This window comes from Mesoplodon mirus, assembly GCF_964341445.2.
Source record: "Mesoplodon mirus genome assembly, chromosome: 2".
Classification (NCBI taxonomy): domain Eukaryota; kingdom Metazoa; phylum Chordata; class Mammalia; order Artiodactyla; family Ziphiidae; genus Mesoplodon; species Mesoplodon mirus.
In genome coordinates, this window is record NC_138977.1 from 49,767,269 (window position 1) to 49,787,693 (window position 20,425).

At 36.9% G+C, this 20,425-nt stretch overlaps 1 protein-coding gene across 1 annotated transcript in view; it reads right to left on the bottom strand.

Annotated features, from left to right (window-relative positions):
* Window positions 1-10,456: 10,456 nt before the first annotated feature.
* The window catches only part of NPFFR2 (neuropeptide FF receptor 2), a gene marked incomplete at both ends in the record, with an annotated part of 74,707 nt that continues 64,738 nt past the window's right edge, over window positions 10,457-20,425 (bottom strand). The window contains 5 exon segments of the mRNA XM_082611151.1: window positions 10,457-10,519; window positions 10,860-11,601; window positions 13,167-13,266; window positions 16,881-17,165; window positions 17,168-17,205. Coding sequence (XP_082467277.1) covers window positions 10,457-10,519; window positions 10,860-11,601; window positions 13,167-13,266; window positions 16,881-17,165; window positions 17,168-17,205 — 1,228 coding nt within the window.

Sequence of the window (20,425 nt, forward strand, 5' to 3'; positions counted from 1 at the left end):
TCTCATTGTAGTTTTGATTTGCATTTCTCTAATGATTAAAGATGTTGAGCATTCTTTCATGTGTTTGTTGGCAGCCTGTATATCTTCTGTGGAGAAATGTCTATTTAGGTCTTCTGCCCATTTTTGGATTGGGTTGTTTGTTTTTTTGTTATTGAGCTGCATGAGCTGCTTATAAATTTTGGAAATTAATCCTTTGTCAGTTGCTTCATTTGCAAATATTTTCTCCCATTCTGAGGGTTGTCTTTTCATCTTGTTTATGGTTTCCTTTGCTGTGCAAAAGCTTTGAAGTTTCATTAGGTCCCATGTGTTGATTTTTGTCTTTATTTCCATTTCTCTAGGAGGTGGGTCAAAAAGGATCTTGCTGTGATTTATGTCATAGAGTGTTCTGCCTATGTTTTCCTCTAAGAGTTTGACAGTTTCTGGCCTGACATTTAGGTCTTTAATCCATTTTGAGCTTATTTTTGTGTATGGTGTTAGGGAGTGATCTCATCTCATACTTTTACATGTCTCTATCCAGTTTTCCCAGCACCACTTATTGAAGAGGCTGTCCTTTCTCCACTGTACATTCCTGCCTCCTTTATCAAAGATAAGGTGACCATATGTGTGTGGGTTTATCTCTGGGCTTTCTATACTGTTCCATTGATCTATCTTTCTGTTTTTGTGCCAGTACCACACTGTCTTGATTACTGTAGCTTTGTAGTATAGTCTGAAGTCAGGGAGCCTGATTCCTCCAGCTCCATTTTTCGTTCTCAAGATTGCTTTGGCTATTCGGGGTCTTTTGTGTTTCCATACAAATTGTGAAATTTTTTGTTCTAGTTCTGTGAAAAATGCCAGTGGTAGTTTGATAGGGATTGCATTGAATCTGTAGATTGCTTTGGGTAGTAGAGTCATTTTCACAATGTTGATTCTTCCAATCCAGGAGCATGGTATATCTCTCCATCTATTTGTATCATCTTTAATTTCTTTCATCAGTGTCTTATAATTTTCTGCATACAGGTCTTTTGTCTCCTTAGGTAGGTTTATTCTTAGATATTTTCTTCTTTTTGTTGCAATGGTAAATGGGAGTGTTTTCTTGATTTCACTTTCAGATTTTTCATTATTAGTTTACAGGACTGCCAGAGATTTCTGTGCATTAATTTTGTATCCTGCAACTTTACCAAATTCATTGATTAGCTCTAGTAGTTTTCTGGTAGGATCTTTAGGATTCTCTATGTATAATATCATGTCATCTGCAAACAGTGACAGCTTTACTTCTTCTTTTCCGATTTGGATTCCTTTTATTTCCTTTTCTTCTCTGACTGCTGTGACTAAAGCTTCCAAAGCTATGTTGAATAAGAGTGGTGAGAGTGGGCAACTTTGTCTTGTTCCTGATCTTAGTGGAAATGCTTTCGGTTTTTCACCATTGAGGATGAGGTTGGCTGTGGGTTTGTCATATATGGCCTTTACTATGTTGAGGAAAGTTCCCTCTATGCCTACTTTCTGCAGGGTTTTTATCATAAATCGGTGTTGAATTTTGTCAAAAGCTTTCCCTGCATCTATTGAGATGATCATATGGTTTTTCTCCTTCAATTTGTTAATATGGTGTATCACGTTGATTGATTTGCGTATATTGAAGAATCCTTGCATTCCTGGAATAAACCCCACTTGATCATGGTGTATGATCCATTCAGTGTGCTGTTGGATTCTGTTTGCTAGTATTTTGTTGAGGATTTTTGCACCTATGTTCATCAGTGTTATTGGCATGGAGTTTTCTTTCTTTGTGACCTCCTTGTCTGGTTTTGGTATCAAGGTGATGGTGGCCTCGTAGAATGAGTTTGGGAGTGTTCCTCCCGCTGCTATATTTTGGAAGAGTTTGAGAAGGATAGTTGTTAGCTCTTCTCTAAATGTCTGATAGAATTCGCCTGTGAAGCCATCTGGTCCTGGGCTTTTGTTTGTTGGAAGATTTTTTATCACAGTTTCAATTTCAGTGCTTGCGATTGGTCTGTTCATATTTTCTATTTCTTCCTGATTCAGTCTTGGCAGGTTGTGCATTTCTAAGAATTTGTCCATTTCTTCCAGGTTGTCCATTTTATTGGCATAGAGTTGCTTGTAATAATCTCTCATGATCTTTTGTATTTCTTCAGTGTCAATTGTTACTTCTCCTTTTTCATTTCTAATTCTATTGATTTGAGTCTTCTCCCTTTTTTTCTTGATGAGTCTGGCTAAGGGTTTATGAATTTTGTTTATCTTCTCAAAGAACCAGCTTTTAGTTTTATTGATCTTTGCTATCGTTTCATTCATTTCTTTTTCATTTATTTCTGATCTGATTTTTATGATTTGTTTCCTTCTGCTAACTTTGGGGTGTTTTTGTTCTTCTTTCTCTAATTGCTTTAGGTGCAAGGTTAGGTTGCTTATTCGAGATGTTTCCTGTTTCTTAAGGTAGGATTGTATTGCTATAAACTTACCTCTTAAAACTGCTTTTGCTGCATCCCATAGGTTTTGGGTCATCGTGTCTAATTGTTATTTGTTTCTAGGTATTTTTAAATTTTCTCTTTGATTTCTTCAGTGATCACTTTGTTATTAAGTAGTGTATTGTTTAACCTCCATGTGTTTGTATTTTTTACAGATCTTTTCCTGTAATTGATATCTAGTCTCATAGTTTGTGGTCGGGAAAGATACTTGATACAATTTCAATTTTCTTAGATTTACCAAGGCTTGATTTGTGACCCAAGATATGATCTATCCTGGAGAATGTTCCATGAGCACTTGAGAAAAATGTGTATTCTGTTGTTTTTGGATGGAATGTACTGTAAATATCAATTAAGTCCATCTTGTTTAATGTATCATTTAAAGCTTGTGTTTCCTTATTTATTTTCATTTTGGATGATCTGTCCATTGGTGAAAATGGGGTGTTAAAGTCCCCTACTATGAATGTGTTACTGTCGATTTCCCCTTTTATGGCTGTTAGTATTTGCCTTATGTATTGAGGTGCTCCTATGTTGGGTGCATAAATATTTACAATTGTTATATCTCCTTCTTGGATCAATCCCTTGATCATTATGTAGTGTCCTTCTTTGTCTCTTCTAGTAGTCTTTATTTTAAAGTCTATTTTGTCTGATATGAGAATTGCTACTCCAGCTTTCTTTTGGTTTCCATTTGCATGGAATATCTTTTTCCATCCCCTTACTTTCAGTCTGTATGTGTCCCTAGGTCTGAAGTGGGTCTCTTGTAGACAGCATATATATGGGTCTTGTTTCTGTATCCATTCAGCCTATCTGTGTCTTTTGGTGGGAGCATTTAGTCCATTTACATTTAAGGTAATTATCGATATGTATGTTCCTATTCCCATTTTCTTAATTGTTTTGGGTTCATTATTGTAGGTCTTTTCCTTCTGTTGTGTTTCTTGCCTAGAGAAGTTCCTTTAGCATTTGTTGTAAAGCTGGTTTGGTGGTGCTGAACTCTCTCAGCTTTTGCTTGTCTGTAAACATTTTATTTTCTCCCTCAAATCTGAATGAGGTCCTTGCTGGGGAGAGTAATCTTGGTTGCAGGTTTTTCTCCTTCATCACTTTAAATATGTCCTGCCAGTCCCTTCTGGCTTGCAGAGTTTCTGCTGAAAGATCAGCTGTTAACCTTATGGGGATTCCCTTGTGTGTTATTTGTTGTTTTTCCCTTGCTGCTTTTAATATGTTTTCTTTGTATTTAATTTTTGACAGATTGATTAATATGTGTCTTGGCATATTTCTCCTTGGATTTATTCTGTATGGGACTCTCTGTGCCTCCTGGACTTGATTAACTATTTCCTTTCCCATATTAGGGAAGTTTTCAAGTATAATCTCCTCAAATATTTTCTCAGTCCCTTTCTTTTTCTCTTCCTCTTCTGGAACCCCTATAATTCAAATGTTGGTGCGTTTAATGTTGTCCCAGAGGTCTCTGAGACTGTCCTCAGTTCTTTTCATTCTTTTTTCTTTCTTCTGTTCTGCAGTAATTTCCACTATTTTATCTTCCACCTTACTTATCCGTTCTTCTGCCTCAGTTATTCTGCTATTGATCCCATCTAGAGTATTTTTCTTTTTTTTTTTTTTTTTTTTTTTGCGGTACGCGGGCCTCTCACTGTTGTGGCCTCTCCCGTTGCGGAGCACAGGCTCCGGATGCGCAGGCTCAGCGGCCATGGCTCATGGGCCCAGCCGCTCCACGGCATATGGGATCCTCCTGGACCGGGGCACGAACCCGTATCCCCTGCATTGGCAGGCGGACTCTCAACCACTGCGCCACCAGGGAGGCCCTAGAGTATTTTTAATTTCATTTATTGTGTTTCTAATCATTACTTGTTTCATCTTTAGCTCTTCTAGGTCCTTGTTAACTGTTTCTTGCATTTTGTCTATTGTATTTCCAAGATTTTGGATCATCTTTACTATCATTATTCTGAATTCTTTTTCAGGTAGACTGCCTATTTCCTCTTCATTTGTTAGGTCTGGTGGGTTATTATATTGCTCCTTCTCCTGTTGTATGTTTTTCTGTCTTGTCATTTTGCTTATCTTACTGTGTTTGGGGTCTCCTTTTTGCAGGCTGCAGGTTCGTAGTTCCCATTGTTTTTGGTGTCTGTCCCCAGTGGCTAAGGTTGGTTCAGTGGGTTGTGTAGGCTTCCTGGTGGAGGGGACTAGTGCCTGTGTTCTGGTGGATGAGACTGGATTTTGTCTTTCTGGTGGGCAGGTCCATGTCTGGTGGTGTGTTTTGGGGTGTCTGTGGACTTTTTATGATTTTAGGCATCCTCTCTGCTAATGGGTGGTGTTGTGTTCCTGTCTTGCTAGTTGTTTGGCATAGGGTGTCCAGCACTGTAGCTTGCTGGTCGTTGAGTGAAGCTGGGTGCTGGTGTTGAGATGGAGATCTCTGGAAGATTTTCGCTGTTTGATACTATGTGGAGCTGGGAGTTCTCTTGTGGATCAGTGTCCTGAAGTTGGCTCTCCCACCTCAGAGGCACAGCACTTACTCCTGGGTCCTCAATGTGGGATAATTCATTGTCTATTCATGTATTCCACAGATGCAGGGTACATCAAGTTGATTGTGGAGCTTTAATCCACTGCTTCTGAGGCTGCTGGGGGAGATTTCCCTTTCTCTTCTTTGTTCTCACAGCTCCTGTGTCTCCGCTTTGGATTTGGCCCTGCCTCTCCGTGTAAGTCGCCGGAGGGCATCTGTTCTTCGCTCAGACAGGACAGGGTTAAATGAGCAGCTGCTTCGGGGACTCTGGCTCACTCAGGCCGCGGGGGAGGGAGGGGCATGGAGTGCAGGATGAGCCTGCAGTGGTAGAGGCCAGCGTGATGTTGCACCAGCCCGAGGTGTGCCGTGCGTTCTCCCAGGGAAGCCGTCCCTGGTTCCAGGGACCCCGGCAGTGATGGGCTGCACAGGCTCCCCGGAAGGGGGGTGTGGACAGTGACCTGCACTCGCACACAGGCCTTGTGGTGGCGGCAGCAGCCCCAGCGTCCCACGCCCGTCTCTGGGCTCCGCGCTTTCATCTGCGGCTCGTGCCCGTCTCCCGAGTTCCCTTAAGCAGCGCTCTTAATCCCCTCTCCTCGCGCACCAGGAAACAAAGAGGGAAGAAAAAGTCTCTTGCCTCTTCTGCAGGTGCAGACTTTTTCCCAGACTCCCTCCCGGCTAGCTGTGGCTCACTAGCCCCTTCAGGCTGTGTTCACGCCGCCAGCCCCAGTCCTCTCCCTGCGCTCCGACTGAAGCCCGAGCCTCAGCTCCCAGTGCCGCCTGCCCCAGCGGGCGAGCAGACAAGCCTCTCGGGCTGGTGAGTGCTGGTTGGCACTGATCCTCTGTGCGGGAATCTCTCCGCTTTGCCCTACCCAGGTACGTGGGGAGTTTTTTGCCTTTTGGGAGGTCTGAGGTCTTCTGCTAGCATTCAGTAGGTGTTCTGTAGGAATTGTTCCACGTGTAGCTGTATTTCTGGTGTGTCTGTGGGGAGGAAGTTGATCTCCGTGTCTTACCCTTCCGCCATCTTCCCCCAAAGATCAAGTTTTTATATTGTTGTTTGTCTTTAATGACTATTGTCCAAGTGGCCAATTTAGAACAGTCATCTTTAACCTCTGAGTTTTATCTAAGTAGTACTAAGCCTCTAAAAAATTGGTAATAGACATTAATCTGATATGAACTGTGTTTCCTCTTGATAAATGGAAGAGAACTAGGTATAGTTCTAATCTATTTACATATGGTATTGCATTAAATTTTCAAATGATTTTATTATTATGTCAATTTTACAGTTGAGGAAACTGAAGTATTGAGAATTTTAGAAATCAATGTCTAGATGGCAGACCCAAGATGCAACCCCAGACAATCTGAATCCAGAGTAAATATTTTAATTGCTTCCCTATGTTAATACTTTAATATTTCTAAGCTTCAGCTTTTGTGTCTGTCTGAAAAGGTGAATATTGGTAACACTCACCTCATAGTATATAAGGATTCAATGAGATGATTCCTGTAGAACAGTTCCTGCCACATAATAAATACTCATTAAATGCTGACATGGGTTAGAATATGGCTCCATGAGTCACTTTGTTATGCAACTCTGGACAATTTCCTTTACTTCTGTGAGGACAATTCCTCATCTGTAAAATTGCTACTATATGGTAATAAGGTCCCCATTAAACTGGACCACTAACATCAGGTACAAAATTAACATCTATATCCTTTAACCCAATATATTTTTGAATTCCATCATAGTGGCTTAACCTTTATCCTCATATCTATGCATATACATATACGTAGTCACACATCAAATAGAGTAAATGTTTGAAACATGTCTGATGGTCAAAGATTAATATCCTGAATTAGGGGGCACTTTTACAGATTGCTGAGAAAGAAAATCATGTAACCTAACTGAAAAGATAGCAAAGGACATGAAGAGGGAATTGACTAAGAGGGAAATGCAAATGAATATGATGGGGTTCAGAGGAGGTCATTTCAGAACGTGCCACTTAGGCATGTGGTTATTTCAAGCTGAACATGATTAAGGCCTGACAGACTCAAGAAGAGCTTTTTATCTCTCCCTTAACTGTCTAAAAGAATTTAGATAGGTAACCTGTACCAGGAAGAGAGCTATTACCAAACATATATTATTTTTACAAAAGAAAGACTTTGTATGGCATGACAAACATTTGTGTAATGAATATTTGCTCTTCCCATCTTCCTGTGAATAGTCTTCCTCTCCTTTGAAGTCTCAACCCCTACCCCCCTTCTCCTTAACTCAGGATGACATATAAGCCACAATTGCCTGACTGTCCAGGAGCCTCTCATGTCTTTGTGGGGCTCCCATACATATGTAATTAAATTTGTTTTTCTCCTGTTACTCTGTCTTATGTCAATTTAATTAATAGGTCAGCCAAAGAACCAAGAAGAGAAGGGAAATGTTTTCCTCCCCTACATATACAAGTGAAGATAAGTGAATACAAATGAATCAAACTGAATAAAGATTAATTTAATGTCCAGCTGCATAACAATGAAATGAAATTAAACATGGGGATACACATTCTATCTTACCAAATTAGCAAGAAAATTTTGTTTTATAGAATATGCAATATTTGAGAGTGTGTGAGTGAGTGAACACCACTAAGGGAAGTATAAAATATTAAAACCTATTTAAGAAATATTTGACAATGTGTATTAAAACATTAACAAATGTACATGCATTTTAGACATGCAATTATGTTTTTTATAAGTGTATTCTAAGATAATTATAAATATGCCCAGTATTATACAAGGTATATATAACTGCATCATTTTATAGATTTAAGAAGTAGCTTATATTTTCAGCCACAAAGAAGAATTTTAATAAATTAAGGAATGGTATTAACATGAATAAAATATTTGAAGAATATTAAACAACATGGAAATGTGTTCTTGATACACAAATATAAAGTTATAAACGAATAAAAACTTATAAAGTACATGCCCCAGAATCCTAACTTTGCTAAAGAAAGCATGTACACCTGCCCCAAGATGACAGAAAGAATGGTTATCACTAGGTGACCAGATAAGAAATCGTTTTATTTCATCTGCTTTTCTAAATTATCCAGTGTTTCCATTATATTCTGAATTCTCTTCAATTGATCTAAAAATAAAATATAACAATCATAAATAAATTAGAATGCAAATTATTACTGGAAAATATTTGCAACTACTTAATTAATTGGTTCAATAAATATTTATTGTGCATCCATTATATGCCAAACACTTGCTCAGGCAATGGAGATACAGTGATACACAAGACAACATTCCTGCCCTTATAGTGTTTACCTTCTGGTAGGGCATATGGATAGTAAACAAGTAAATAAATGAGTTCTGAACATAATTACAGATAATGAGAATTGCTATGAAGGAATAAACAAAGCTCAGGGGAGTTTTAGTTTGAGTCCTAAAGGATGAGAGAGCCAGCCCGTGGAGGCCAATGGGAAGAACATTCCTGGCAGGAAGAAAACAGGTGCAAACCCAGAAGCAGCAAAGAACTTGGCAAAGATAGAGGAACATACAGGCAGGCAGTGTAAATGATGAGAATTGGGTTTGAGATGAGGTTAAGAGGTGGACGGGGGCAGACAATAAAGGTGTATAAGTCTTGGTAAGGAGTTTGTTTTATTTTCCTAATTTGAAGAGAAATGATTAATGGCTTTTAAGCAGAGCAGTGACATTATTTTTATGTTTTTAAAAAAGATCATTCTGCCTGTTATTGTTGGCTGATACAAAAAATGCATAGCAATAAATAAAAGACAAAAACAACAACAAAAATACAACAGGAAAATGGCCTAAGAATGGGAAGGGGAATAAATACAAATTAGTAAGAGACAGAACAATGTTCAGCTACACTAGTAATCAAAACAACAAATTTAAATGATTTTTCACAATTAAGTAGCAAAGTTGAAAGAAATTTAATGTGTTAATGATACTGTGAGGTAGGCAACGACAAAATAATCATTCTTAAATAATCATTCTTGGCAAAGACATACAAGATGCTGATCTAAGTTTTGTTTAGAATAAGTGTTTTCACTGGTTTTTTTTCCTTAAAGAGGAATTACATGTAATTTTTGTACTCTTCTGTACTTCATGAAAACTCTAAAAGTATCAGGTGTTGTTTTTATAATACCTGTTTTTATATTTTATAATGTAATTTTTATGAGTTTTATAATCAGAAAAATGGTTATTGAGGAAGTCCCAAATAAGTTCTTCATAACACATAGACCATATGCTGTAGAGGAAATAATGAAATTTGAAAAAGGTTTTGAAAATATGTAACACATACATATTCAAATATCATATAGCATAAACCAATTGAAAACTGAACAGTTATTTTCTCAAAGGCCTATAAAGTTGAAACGCTTTTAGCCTGAACCATGTTAATGATAGGTCCAAGCCCAGAGATTTATTTTTATTTGCCAAACTATTTGTTATTTTATAATTCCCAATTTTCTAAGGACTATCTCATCCTAGAATAAAAGCTAGCATTTACTACTGTCACTACATAATCGTAACCTAGCAGAATCCAGGGGTTCACCATTCTCTTTTTAATAGTAGTATTAACTTGCTATCCAGTAGAACTTCTGTGCCTTACATTTTGTGCCCAGTAGGAGACCTGGAATAATCAGTCTTGCTCTGTTCAAACTTTATGGGAGTCTTATGATGATTGTTGAACATCTCTGATTAAGCCCTTTAGAAGAGAGCTGCCACCCTTCTGCCACCTGCTGCATTATTAAAAGATTTGTTTCTTTATGTCAGAGATTCTATTAGAAAGGGGGTCAAGTTGGGATCCTGAATCACCTCTGCAAGAAACATGGGTTCAGCTAGGGCTTAAATTCATTTATGAAAATATTAAAAAGCCAACAATTACTCCTATGGAACAATGTTATGACTTTACCAACTTTGTACTCTTTGAAAGGAAAAAAAATCAACTTTTAATTACAAAGAAATACAGTGTTCCTTTATTTGCTGTTGCAGTTCTTATTTCTAAGAAAGCTAAGTACATTTTAAAAGCACAAACAGATAAATAGTTCTGTAGTCTAAAATTTCCAATTCAAAAGCAAAGGGAGAATTCATAAAATGTGCTCTCATGCAAAGAACTGCCCATTTATCACCATTTGAAGAAAATGTATATGTGTGTATGTGTGTTGCATACATATATATACACATAAAACACATGCTTGATTCATATACAAATAGCTAAGTTGGAAAAGATCAGGCTTTGAAAACTGGTCCTAGAAAATTGATTTATCCAGGCAAATTTGTATATGGGTCTCTGTATATATTTTAAATACAGTAAGATTGATTACAAACAGAAGGTCATTTTGTTTACTATTTTCCAGAGAGAGCTTCTAACATTCTTAAGAAGAACTGAAGTACAAAGCCATAAAAAGCAACAGTATTTCACCATATAACACACAGTAGAGTTAAAATCATCACACCAGCTCCTTTTACATCTCATTGCTATCGGTAAGTTTTAATTCTTGATCATTAATTCCTGTATGGGTTTTTCAGCACTTTTTCTACAAAGCACAATATCCTCATTTGTGTGGTTTTTTTAAAATAAATTTATTTATTTTTGGCTGCGTTGAGTCTTCGTTGTTGTGCACAGGCTTTTCTCTAGTTGTGTTGAGCGGAGTCTAATCTTCGTCACTGTGTGCGGGCTTCTCGTTGCGGTGGCTTCTCTTGCTGTGGAGCACGAGCTCTAGGTGTGCAGGCTTCAGTAGTTGTGGCTCATGGGCTCTAGAGCACGGGCTCAGTAGCTGTGGCTCATGGGTTTAGTTGCTCCGTGGCATGTGGGATCTTCCCGGACCAGGACTCGAACCCGTGTCCCTTGCCTTGGCAAGTGGATTCTTAACCACTGTGCCACCAGGGAAGCCCTCATGTGGGTTTTTAATTGTAGATTCCTGAGCTGACAGATGAGATATGTTGATGACCACATTGTTTTTAGCTCTTAGGGTGTAGGCTTCCTTGGGCTTTTCTCTTTTTTGGCAGAGATGGAGGCGAAAAGCATCTTGGAAACCATGGCGAAAATTCTCATTGAAGAAACCATAAATGATGGGGTTGACGCTGCTGTTGCCAAAGGCCAGCCAGTGTGCAAAAGGGTAGATGTAGATGTTGATGACCCGCAGTTCATTCAGAGACAGGTCAACATAGTCTGAGAGCATCATCAGAGTCCACAGGGGCAGCCAGGAGAGAATGAAAAGCAGGGCCACAGTCAGGAGCATCTTAATGACCTTCTGCTTCTTCTTGGACACCACGTGCCACTGTTCCTGGTTCTGTTTGCCTGAGTGGGGCACTGTTGTCTTGGAGAGTGCAATTCCAATCCTTCCATACATGATGACAATGAGGGACAGGGGAGCCAGGTAGATGTTAGCAAACAACACAGTGGTATAGATCTTCCTCATTTCCTGATTTGGCCAGTCTTCCCAGCACCAGTAGACTGGGCTGGTTTTATTCTGGAAGTTGAGTCTCACTCGGTAATATTTTTCTTCCTGTACATGTAACATTATTGCAGATGGGGACATAATGGCGATGTCCAGGATCCAGATGATCATAATGATGACAAACAATGTCTTGATAGTGAGCTTTGGTTTAAAAGAGTAGACGACACACCGGAACCTGTAATTAAAGGCAAATATCAGTGAAGGACTGCCTCATAACTTCTGACCAAGTCATTAACTAAATTTATTTCAGTAATTACAGTCTTCCATAAATATTCCCCCTCAAATATAGAAAGTTACCATTAGTAGGGAGGCGTGCATTACCAGTTTCTGTAATTAATATATGAGATAAATTTCAACTTAAAAAATTAATGAGTGGAGTATATCAGACACTATTAATAATCAAAGTACTATTGTAACTAGTCAACATTGAGCATGAGCATTTAATATTCTGTTCCAGGCTCCTTTCCATTGGTTTGCATGGACTGCCTCTGTAAGCTTTTTTATTTAAAAGATGAGGAAAAGGCTTAGAAAAGGTAAAAAATCTTGCCCATAATTACACATGATTTTTACACATGTATTTTGGCTCCAGAGCCCATATTCTTAAATGTCCCTTCATGCCCTTCTGTGGTCCCCTCACACATGATCTGTGTGCTTGGCCATACAACTTGCTTTGGCCAGTTAGTTGAACATTAGCAAGCATGGCATAAGCAGAAGCGTGAGTGATTTCAGCTACAAGACACAGAATAGGAGAACCACACAGAGGCACCCAGCCAATCCACAGAGTTGTGACAAATATTAAAGCATTACTGTTTTAAGCCACTAAGTGTTTTGGTGGTTTGTTTCACAACTATGAGTCTGAGAGTTTCCATGATGAGTTCTATTTATGCACCCTCCCAGTGTTCTGTGTCTTCTGTTGAGCATGACAATTATCAGTATGTAGAGTAAGCCTGATTCATTTTACTGCTATTTTGTTATTGTGATTCTTAATTTTGTTATTACTGATATTCATTATGTTCATTATAAGATAATCATACTATTATATAACTGTAAAACATTTTATATTTTTCAAAGTACTATCATCTATTGAATCTTCTTTGATTTTTGTGATGACTCTATAAAATTGAAAATTAATACTTTCCAGATCTGCAGGTAAGGAAACTTAGAGCTTTTAAGTGGCCCATCAGCAACTCCAAACAAATTTATCTTATCTTTATATAATCACTAGTTATCTTGAGCTTTGACTGCTCCATTGTCCTTCACTGAAGGTATAAGCTCTTCTGTCTTAAATTCCAAGTTTTCATCTAGTCTTCTAATCAGTGAATTCTCCCATTTACTCACCCTTAAATTATGGGTAACTTCAAAGGTACAATTCTAGGTATTTTGCTCTTTTTGTAAACCAGCTATTGAAACTCCAAATATTATTTTTTCATTTATTCACTCAACAAATAGTCTATGATATCTTGTTGATAGCAGCCCAAACTAAGACATGCATCATCCCTAATTATTTAATCTTAAAATATGGAAACTTCAGTAGTTTTATTTTATTACTGAACCCTTAGTGTGTGTGTATATAATATATACATATATATATATAAGCCTTGCTCTTAAAGGGGTACATATTATGGATACAATTTTAAGCAGATATACCCAAATTTAGTAGATTATACATTTTTCACTGGTTAGGTGGATTAGTTGCAGATATGCCCAATTTTCTGGATTCAGAGTTTGGTGCTGACCTACCTAACTACTGCTATTGCAACTAAAGTAAAGACTGAAGCTGCAACAGATATTCCCTGGACCAAGCCACTGATCTTGCACATTGTATTTCCAAAAGGCCATCCTGAAAGGGAACTGGGACAGTTAGTCTTTGGAAAGATCATATATATTTTTTTAAATTTCACTGAAATTATGAAGAGAAAGACATGAAACTAGACAGCTACAACTGTTTCCTAAATGATATCCAGGGAACAATCAATGTTTCCCATTATTTTCATTAATACATTCAGATCTCTGTTTTTCAGTACATTAATAAGGTCAAAACTTACACAGTAAGTGTAGCAAATATTCTAGTTTCCCAAGAGATTAATGTTACATATTGCTCAGATTTTTTAAATTTATCTTTTAAAAACTATCCTATAGCTTATTTAAAAATACTCTTATCTAATTAAAAATATTTCCAATAACCTAAATAAGCCAAGCATACTTAAAAAAGCATTCTGTCGTCTATCCAGACCATCTTAAAATTGGTGCTTGAATGGCTTTATGCCACAATGATGCAGGAGGATACAGTGGAAGTACATATACACTCTGCATGTGCTCCTACTGCTGGTAGAGAGACCCACTCAGCTCCAGAATGCAGCTGCCAGACTTATAATCCCTATGGCAGTAGATTAGAGAATTTCCTTCTAGGACAAGTGATCCTTCCAAGAACACTGACATATTTTCACTGGCAGATTCTGATAGCTGTGGATTTCCCAATGAATGACCCAGACTAGTGAAGCCGAGAGTGGGCCTAACCTCAAACCCCAGTCCTGCAGAGGTTCAAAGCAGCCACATAGTACCTCACTCTGAAATACAAGTAGCTAAATAGTAGTTGACTATTAGGGAAACCTCAACCATCAAAGAAGGAAACTAAAATAAATAGGAAGAATAAAACAGGAGAAAACTAATCTGAATCAGGTAGACAAAAAATTAAAAAACAAAGAAAATTACTACTCATAACCTCAGAGATAAAATACATTTTGTCCATGAAAAATATGTGCATGATAGTACAAGGAACACAAAGAATATAAAAATAGCTCAATGAATTTAAAATATGATAACAGAAATGGCTGTTGACTTTATGTCAACAAAAAGGTTGGAAGAGGAAGTTGAGAAGATCTTTGCAAGTAGAATAATGAGGAGAAGAAAATGGAAGAAAAATATTTTTTAAAGAATGGCAACACAGCACCTCCAATATCTGATTAATACGAGTTGAAGGAAGGAAGATGTAGAACTCTGCAAGGAAATTCCCCAGGACTGAAAGCATTCATTTTTTGATTGAAAAGACCTCGTTTGTGTCTAGCACAAAAAATGGAAAATAAAAAGACTTACATCAAGGCTTAAATGCCTGAAATTCAGAACACTTGAGGTAAAGAGAAGTTCTAAAAGCTTTTAGGAAGAAAAGCAAAATACAAGTCATAAATAAAAGAAGCAAGGGTCAGATAGCATCAGCAACAACACCAAATTTCTCAGCATTAACAATAGAGCAATCTCTTTAAATATTTTTAGGGAAAAAGAAAGTCCAGCCTAGAATACTTTATCCAGGTAACTATAATGAAGTGTGAAGGCAGAATAAAGATATTTGCACTACAACATCTCAAACATTTTTTGTCTCAGTGTACCCTTTCACAAGAAGTTAATAGGGGAATAAACCAAGAAAAAAGAAATGGCATCCAGAACACAGGGGACTGAGAATAAAGAGAGGTGAAGAGAATTGTTAGCTTCTCAGTGAAGGAACATCCCAGAGCAATAGCTGAGCTCCATACCTGGAGAGCAGTGTGTCTGGATAGGAACAAGAGGATAGAGAGTACCTGGAGGGGTATCTCCAGGAAAAAAGATGCCATTTACATTTTTTTGGATGTGTTTTCCATATGTTTGAAGGTATTGACAAGAAATTTAACTCTCCTGGAAGAGAATCTGAACATACATTATTGACAGGTACACTCCAAAAACACTAAGCAAATCAAAATATGATGCCCCTATTAAAGGCAGGAAAACAAAAAAACATTTTATAAGAGAAAAAGTTGGTATGATAGTACTCTACTTGGCTCAGCAGGGGGTAAGATACATATAATAATAGGAATGCATACTCTAAATATTGATTTAACAAAAAACTATGATATACTCATAGAGTATATTGAGAGAATGAGGGAGGTAAAAACTGTGAATGTATATTTGTGGTTCTGCATAAATGCATCTGCTTGAATTTGTACCAAGTTTCAGCCAATCATGTTGTTTTTCCAATTTCATATTCAGATACTCAGTTTCTACAGATTTATGTTCTTTTGTCCTAGTGCTGTCAGTTCAGTGGAGTTTGGTGAGGGAAACCACCCCTTGGGGTAGAAGAGGATAATGAGAACTAAATTACATCTTCTGCAGTCTGATAATATATTAGAATAAAAACATGTTATTTAGCAATGTGGTAGTAATTACCAAAAATAAAGACAAAAAATGCTGGATGTGGCTGCCTCCTGGAATGGGAATCAGGGGTAAGGAAGGATACTGTATATGAAAAACTCTTAAATAATAATTTAATTATAGATATTTGGGGGGGACATATTGAGAGCGTTTCTTATTGGTAAAGTAAGTTTCTTGAGAGTAACAAAAATTTTTATCCATTCTTTCATTCTCTTTGTCTAGCACAATATCTTGAAAATGTACATCCTTAATAAATATTGTTTTCTAATTACAAGCATCAGAAAAATGCAGAATCTATATAGTACTTGATGATAGAATAGGCAATCTAAACTCTCCCTGACTCCCACTCCAGAGAAAGGAAAGAAACAGAAGTAAATTCTAAAGAGAAACCTCTTATTCTTCAGTAAACCAATGTTGAATGCCACAAAAGGAAAAGAACTATGATATGGCTCATGTTGATCTAAATATTTTTTGATATGCTGCTTTGGTTTCATTTTTTTCTCATACAGATTTAGAATATGTATATATTGAGTGCTGTTCATTAGTTAATACAACAGATATTTATTAAGCAGGTACTATGCACCAAAACTGTACTGGGAGGTATAGACACACTGTTCCTATACTTGAAGAGTGTATAACGTAGTGTTAAAGAAGTGGTAATACGGGCCCAGAAGTACTCTAGGGTAATACCCGAACCATTACTTATGTTGCACATGTAAATTACCACTATATGAGTGAAACTACTGCTTTGTGAGAAATTATTGGCTCTGTTACTCCATCTTCCATCAAAAACTGTTGGAAATCTCTCAGCCAACCACGAGAGGGCTTAAATATCTATTTATATTAGATTGAAGACATTGCATCAATTGAAACCACATGTTCTTTGAACTTTACAGTCCATAATATTCTTAATATTTCTACTATATTATATGTGCCCTGAACTGTTAAGCAAATTCAAAGTCTTCAGTAAGAAGTGTCACCATTCACTGATGACCTTCAGTGAACATTCTATAAAAATAACAACTTGCACACTTCATCTCTGTCACTTGTTGTATTTTTCTCCATAATTCTTTTTATTCTCTGACTACTTATATAGCTATTTGTTTGTTGTTTTTATCCTCCTTTAGCATGTAGACCCCATGAGAACAGCTACTTGGAGCAGTTCTTAGAACTCAATAAATATTTGTGAATGAATGGATGACGCTGCCATGGCTTCAGGAATATGAGACAAATATTTTCTCATAGTATGTTTGAGCTGCATGCAAATCAACATACCTGCTATAATATTGTCCAGCAGCATGATAGGCATACAGGATATGCCAACTAGTAAATCACTTATGGCCAGGTTCAAGATGAAGAGATTAGTGACTGTGTGCATATGTTTGTTCCTCATTACAATAAAGCAAACCACTGTATTTCCCACCATGCATAGGAAGAAGATCAGAAAGTAGGAAATAATGAAAATCGCTGCCACTTGAGGCTGGTGAAGATAGTAGTTCACATAGGTGATATTGCTATCTGCATACAGGTCGTGCTTTGTGTCACTGACACTCCAAATGTTTCCGAAGAGTTTGAGTCCCAGTTTTCACTCACGATGGACCTGAACAAAGACGAGGCAGAAAAGAAAAACATGATTAGAAACCAGGAGAACTTAAGTTTAAGAGAGTTTAAGAGAGATGCTTTTAAAATGCTACGGAATTTTTTTTATTGGAGTATACTTGCTTTACAATGTTGTGTTAGTTTCTGCTGTACAATGAAGTGTATCAGCAATATGTATATATATTGATGGGCCTTCTATAATAATCCATAAATTTTGCATAAAAATGAGTTATAAATAAGGCATTCAAATTATTAGGATTTTAATCAAGAGCACTTGAAAATTCCACTTTGTGCCACAAGTAACAATTATTATTATATTGTATTTCCTTGATATACTCTATATTATTCACTTCTTTGCTATACCTTCTATCCACTTGTGAAGTTTCAAGGGAAACAGTCCAAAACTCCTCTTCCTCCATCCTTCAGATATCATAACCTGTCAAAACCTACTTGTTTTGCTAACTAACATGCTAACTCACATGCCATGAGCTTTCCTGATATTTGAACGAGATGAAGATACATCTTCAGAATTTCCATTGAAATAAGCTTCTTGTATTTTCCTTGTTCTGCTTTGACTCAGTTAATTGGATATTCTTTTTATATACTTCTGTATGTTGACATAGCCACAAAACTGTGAATTTCTTAAAATAGGTCTGGGTTACTTATCTTGGTTTCACATAGCATAATTCAATTCACATAATATGTATTCAATAAATATTTATTTAAAATTTATAAGTCTTAAGAAAGACATTTCAATCAATGTGTGTCAGAGGTCCCCAAGAACACTCCCAGGTTTGGTGGTTTATTAGAAGGACTCACAGGACTCAGCATATAGTATATTCACTGCTAATATTTATTATAGCAAAGGGATCCAAAGCAAAATCAGCAAATAAAAAGGCGCATGGAGTAAAATCTGCAGGAAACCAGGCATAGGCTTCCAAGAGTCCTCTCTCAGTGGACGTGCTTAATTCCTCCAGCAACAAGTTTGAGTTGACAACATGTGTGAAAAGGTTTTTAATTAGAGAATGGTCATATAGGCAACTTCTTTTTAGTATACATCAAAATTCCAGACTCCCAGATGGAAAGTAAGCGTGCAGCATGAACTATGTGGTCATACAAACAAACTAGGCATGGTGAGCCACTCTACCATTTAAGGAAACTTTATATCAGTATAGGGAACTGTTTAGAATTTAAGTTCCCAGACTCTAACCCAGGGCCCAACTTGCAAGCAGGCCTTTCTAAAGACAGCAGTCTCAGGCCTACCTGTTAACTCTTTTTTGCATGTCCTGTAAATTGGACAGAAGGTTGGTTATACGTGTCCTTAAATGAAAATCAATTTGACAGTGGAGTAAACAAGTTTGTTACTAATATAAAATAACTCAAAGAGGATCATTTTTCTCCAACAGTTCCCATTATTTTTCCATTTAATTTCTACCCTTTCCTCAAATTTTTAAAATTCATCTTTGCTTTTCTGTATTTCTTATTCCTAAGGCCAAATAAAAACAAGGAATGAAAAGCAAAGTGAGAAAGGGATGAGGTGAGGGCTTGGACAAGAGAAAAAGAAAGGAATTTGAGTAGAACCAGATGTAGGCTGCTATACAAAGTCAAGCTGAGAATGTCTTTGGGGTCTAGAGACACACTGAGAAAACCTACCAGTTTGAGAAAAATCATTTCAGTCAAAGTCTCCAAAAGAGAAGCATTCACACAAATATTTAAAGATATTTGTACCTAAGACAAGGAAGCATTTTAAATACAAATGAGAAAGGCATGAGAAAAATGTAGGTAGCTAAGAGTTACTAATAAAAACCATCTGTCTGTGGATTCAATTAGAGCTGGCAAGCATATGGGTAGAATATATCATAAGACGTAATGCTCTATATTTGCACATTCTTTTTTCTTATACCTGGCTGAAAGCAACCATGTGTGTCCAAAGCAGATATGCATCCATGGTATATCTGTTGTGATAAGAGTGTTAGGAGGGTTAAGATGGAATCTTCTGCTGTATTAAATTAAACTCCATGTCAGCCATTTGAAAGAGAAGTGTCTCTTTTCTTCCAATAGATTTTTGAGAAACTAAAATCATATTTTGTTTTGGGGGCCAATATGGGTTTCACTATCCCTATTATTGGCTTGCTAACTATGTTTGGCAAGACAGCATGCAAAATGCAATACAGAGAGTCAAACAAAGAATCTGTCATATTTAAGTGTTATTTCCTCCTGACATGCAATTATAAAACTTTTGTACATGAGGTCATAGTGTTGTTATAGTGACCTATAATAATGTGACTTTGGGGACAACATCATCACCCATAGTATTACCATAGTGAGGCAGAGAAAAGTCAGGTTCTGATTGGTCCTGGGGAAACTCACTTATCTCAGTGTAATGCATCAAAGACAACTGCTCTTTGCTGTTCATACATCTGGCATCTTTCTCACTGGGCACTTAAATATTCCATACAGTTGATTAAAAAGTTTTAAATAAAATGTACCCCTGGTTGAACACCTTTAAAGCCAAAATTATTTAAAGTGTACTCTGTGCATCATATTCATTCCTAGATGAAATAATATAAGGAATAAGAAAATTGAGTATACCAGTTTTAGGAAGGCAAATTTACACTCTACCCATACTGATGATTCAGTAGTTTTGGAATATTTCATTGAAAATGTGTGATGTCCTTTTAATAACAGAAGGTCTGAATTTTACAAGTTAGTATTTACATGTTAAGTAACTAAATTGTAAACATAAGCCATTTTACCATGAATTAGTCTTATATTCTTTATTTCTACGTGGGAAAATATGTGATAAATAAAATACTTATTTGTGAGATTTCTTTACCATTCATTCATCTTCAACTCTGGAGAGAAAACAGATATAATAGGACAAACTTCATGAGCTCCATTTAGAACCCCAAGTTACCACAACTTATTCAGACTCCTATCTATAGGAAGAGAGTCTAGGACTTCAGGAAGAGAAGTCAGGGGAAGAAGTTATTCAAAATTTTTTTCTTCCTGTAATTGTACTTGCCAAAACACTAACAGTAGATTACTCTGGGAGATGGAATGTTTGGATATTATCTTTTTTTTTTTTTTGCTTATATATTTCTCAACTTTTTTCCTGTTTCCAGATTTTTTTTTTTTTTTTTTTTTTTTTTTTTTTTTGCAGTACGTGGGCCTCTCACTGTTGTGGCCTCTCCCGTTGCGGAGCACAGGCTCCGGACGCG